Source organism: Lupinus angustifolius, chromosome LG06 (genome assembly GCF_001865875.1).
Source record: "Lupinus angustifolius cultivar Tanjil chromosome LG06, LupAngTanjil_v1.0, whole genome shotgun sequence".
NCBI lineage: Eukaryota > Viridiplantae > Streptophyta > Magnoliopsida > Fabales > Fabaceae > Lupinus > Lupinus angustifolius.
Window position 1 is genome coordinate 24,598,278 of NC_032014.1, and position 4,710 is coordinate 24,602,987.

The 4,710-nt window shown below is 33.1% G+C and overlaps 1 protein-coding gene across 1 annotated transcript; it reads right to left on the bottom strand.

Moving 5' to 3' along the window:
* Window positions 1,770-3,324, bottom strand: LOC109350311 (serine acetyltransferase 1, chloroplastic-like). The gene has a single exon (XM_019591535.1). The coding sequence runs from the start codon at window positions 3,189-3,191 to the stop codon at window positions 2,139-2,141; it is 1,053 nt and encodes a 350-aa protein (XP_019447080.1). The 5' UTR covers window positions 3,192-3,324; the 3' UTR covers window positions 1,770-2,138.

Consider the following 4,710-nt stretch of genomic DNA (forward strand, 5'->3'; position numbering starts at 1 on the left):
CAGTATTGGAGAGGATCCCAACTCATATTATTTCATTCACCCTCCTCTCCATTACTAGAGAGATAATTATAATTTTTAATATATTTTTAAATATAAAAATGTAATTTCAATAAAATTATAAAAGATATAAGTATCTTTATCCTTTTGATTTTTCTATTCATTTCAATATAATTGTATCTTCAATAATAGAGAAGACTTTGGCTAGATCATCCATTAATCTATTAACATTCTGTTCTAACTATTCACCAATTAAATAGCCTGAAATGTTGGCTTGTCCTTGACCAATTCTTGGAAGCCCCTGCGCATTTAATTCTCATTCTCTGTTAATTTCATCCAACGTGTGGATATGTCATTGACTGACTAATAGTCTTCACCATTTTGTGTACCAGAACAACATTTATTTCACTTTAAATTAAACTTAGATCCAATCTCTTGCTTGTTTTTTTGGTATTTAGTTTCATACACGGAATTGGTTGGCGTGAGATACTCGTAAGTGTTCTAAAGTGTAAAAATTCAGCGCCTTCACCTGAGGGCAAGTGGCCACATTTTTTTGACTAGCATGTGGGTTGTACCTGTAGCTATCTAAGTCATCTGAAAAATGGTTGTCAATTCAAATTTGGTGCTTTTTGGGTAACTTTATTTTTTTATCGGCAATTGTTAGTATATTAGTATTTTTTGTAGTATGACTTGAATCTTAAGTCCCCTTCTTCATAAACATTAAACCAGCTTATAATTTCTTTTTCTTTTTGTTGTTGATTAGACTCGAACCCACAACCTCCTATATTCTGTTCCTTAAGCTCATCATCCTCATAATTAAATCATCTTATAACTCCCAACTTGTTGATTCTATTGTTGCTAACTTCTCTAAAATCCATTCACTTAGATCATGATGACTTTCACTTACTAGATTAATATAGCTACTATGAAAAGGAAGAGTGAAATTATTCACCAGTAAAAGAGCTCAAAGGACAACCTCTGCTTACTAATTATTAATTAATGAATTAAAAAGTCATTGTCAATATCCTTTCCATCATTGATTTTATTGCCTTTTGGTTTCTGATAACGTTAAAGAGTCCTGGTCAAATGGACTTTCTTATTGTGGGATAGGACATGAATGTTTCTTTTCCTTAAACCATGTGTTTCGGAATAACAATCAAATATTAAAAGACAAGAGGAAAGGAGAATATGATAAAAAGTTTAATAATGAGATTCGACAATTTATGCATATGTCCTAAAAGTTTTTAGTGGCTATGATTATGTATTAGATAATAAAAATTTATGTTTATAGCTATTTCTCATTTTTATTAGTTTATATAACACATAAATATATTTTCTTATCCCAACCTTTTTACAACAATTAATATATCTTTACATGTATATTGTTGTTTTCTTTAGTAGAAGTTAGAATATGAGTCATTGGATAATACAATGTATCATTTAGATAATGAGACTAGCTTCTCTGGCAATGTTATTGCTTTGTTTAATATATTTTTCCAAATTGTCCTTTTGCATGTTGCATGTTTAGTATGTTCCTTCTTAAAACAGTTTCTACCCTCACAACACGAATAACTTGCGTAGAAATGTAAAAAATAGATGAAAATTTAGTGTTCAATACATCATTTGCTTAACTAAAGGATTCTCAAAACTATACCCTATTATCTTGAGCAGAATTAAAGTGCCATCCCAACATAGTTTTAATCTGAACTAATTCAGATTACTACTTACATGAATCTTTGAACAACAAAGCAGAAAACAAAGAAGACAGGAAATGCGAGAAAAACAAGTGAAATTATTATACTATATAAAGGAGGATGCTAGCACCTTACAACACGAATACCTACATTAAACTCCTACATGCAACTTTCTTCAGTGTATCTAAAATATCATGTCCCAAAGGATAATCTGTTGTTAACAGGAGAACTTGGATTCTCTCGTATAACAAAGAAGAATCCCCATTCAAGATAGCCTAATCTAATATACATAAGACAAAGATCATGCTAGAGGTATTTTTTTTGTCTAAACCATATGTATCATCTAAAAGAGAAGATGTGGATAACTCCCAGCTCAGAAGATTTTATTCCATATATAAGACTCGAACCCGAAACCTTGCTTCAGGGGTATCACGCATGTTATGCTCTCTAGATAACATAATCCGACCATTCAGAAATATGTGAAGTATGGTCCATGGTGAAGCTAGGCATCTTGTCCATTTTGAAAGGGTTGTCCTTCCCTCCTATCAATTTAGCAGGGTTCCCTACTGCAGTAGTTCTTGGTGGCACTTCCTTCAACACCAATGAACCAGCACCAATCTTAGCCCCATCACCAATCTTAATATTCCCTAAAATACAAGTTCCTGCACCTATCAGCACCCCATCACCAATCTTAGGGTGCCTATCCCCACAAACCTTTCCAGTACCTCCCAAAGTAACATTATGCAAAATTGACACATTTTTTCCAATCACTGCTGATTCCCCAACCACAAGCCCAGTTGCATGATCCAGCAAAATTCCACGTCCAATCTTCGCTCCTGGATGAATATCCACTGCAAAAACTTCAGAAACCCTATTCTGAATCAAGAGTGCTAAAACCTTCCTCCCTTGTAGCCACAATTTGTGAGCCACCCTATGACCTTGGCATGCAAGGAAGCCTTTGAAATTTAACAAACAATGAACATAGCTTATGCAAGCAGGGTCTCTCTCTTTAACTGCTCTTAAATCATCCTTCACAGCATCCATGATATCTTGATTTTCTACAAAGATCGCGAAAAATAGATCGAAAAGGGTGCTGCTAGGAAGGCTCAAACTGCTTAATTTGATTGAGATGTGGTTGGCCAAAGCACTTTCCAATGATTTATGAGACAAAATAGAACCATAGTAGTAGCTAGAAAGAATTGGTTCCTGTTCCACATCTAACTTTGCTTCCTCATGCATCTTTAGCCATAGATCTTCACCCTCAACCTCATCCTCATCATCTTGATCTTCATCTTTATCCTTATCCTTATCATGATCCTCTTCCTCCAAAATCATTCGCGTGTGCAAAGCATTTTCACGATTCTTGCAAATGGGGATAGAGGTAACATGATCAAAGAAACTGGATCGGCAGAATTTCATGTAATTGAAGGAATGATTCTCGGGTTGGGAACTGTTTGGCTTACGGGAAAGTGGGATGGAAGAATCAAAACAAGTAGCCATGGGAGAAGAAGGTGGAGGAGAAGAAGAAGAAAAAGAAAAAGAAGGAGAATGATGAATTACGTGCAATTGTTGGAACTTTTGGTGGACAAGAAAAATGGGTGTGAAATTGATTGGGTTATTGAGTGAAATGAAAAACTCTTATATATAAGAAAAAGAAAAAAATGTTGTTGATACAGGATAGGTTATTAACTATGTAACAAAAAAAATCTTTCAACTATATAACAAAAACAACCTCATTTCAACTCTATAAACATTAAATATATTACTCCAAACTTACCATGTTCTCCTCAAATATCCCGCTTAAAATTTAAATTAAAAAATTGATACACTTTCCTTCAAAATTTATTCTTTGGTTTATTAAAGTCCATTTTCCCTATCCTTTGATCCTTCCTCAACATGGGATAAGGATCTGCTGTCTCAAATCCTGTCCTAAACTCTGTCTACCAATTATATTATGTCACGTCAGTTAAAAAAATTAAATATTCATAATTTTATCAGTTTTACTTCATTGTGATTGGCTAGGACGTGGTTGGGGACACCAGATTCCCATCCTCATGACCCTATACTTTCCCTTCTAATCTATTTGTCTCTTCATTTTGATATTATTGTTACCATGCCTTTTCTGTATCTTCGTCCAACCTATTCTCTTTTGTTCATTAGTTAGGGTTTGGCACCAAGTTTATTGGCTAAATCTGATCAATAATCATCACGAAATATACATGTATAACGAAATCTACGGGCACATCATCTAATGACTCTTCGAACTCCCATTTGTGATCATCATTATGACTCTTGGTTTCTCTCTCAGGTGTACGTGTCACGGTTTTGATCTTTGATTTTCCAAGTTTATTTGTGATGTGAATTGTACATATGCCAATAATTGCTACTAGACGTCTATACGTTGTTATCTCAAGTTTCTCTTCCTCCTTCACTTTCCTCCATAAGAACTTTTGTATTTACATACATTACTATTGTGGTAAGGTCTTTTGTGTTACCTGTAGTTCCTTCCGATGTTGGTAAGGTTTTTTGATTAATTTTTTATGTCTATCTTCTGAAATGAACATTCATCCCACATATCATGTTTTATTTTCTGTCTATTGACTTTGTTCTATAGTTAATTTATATTTTATTTTGTTAACATTCTCATATCTATATTTCACTATCATTTTTCTCAACTCCAGAAAGTGACAACTTTATGCTTATTTGTTGTTTGATTATCTTTTATCTTATTGGTTTTTTGTTGCTTTACCATAACCTATGTGTTTTTTATGTAAATAGAAACATCTTTATGTTAATGTGTGATGTCATCATAATAAAAGTAGTAAATTTATATAAAAATAATAACTTTTTGTTTGATTGTTGTTTAGCCATAACCTTTGGGATCCTTTTTGCACTTCAACTGCAAATTCATATTGTGTTATTTTGGAAAAATATGTAACTCATTCTGTTGTTTTATAAAATAAAAACTTTTTAGTTCTTTATTGCTTTACCTTAACTTGTGGATTCCCTTCTATAAAAA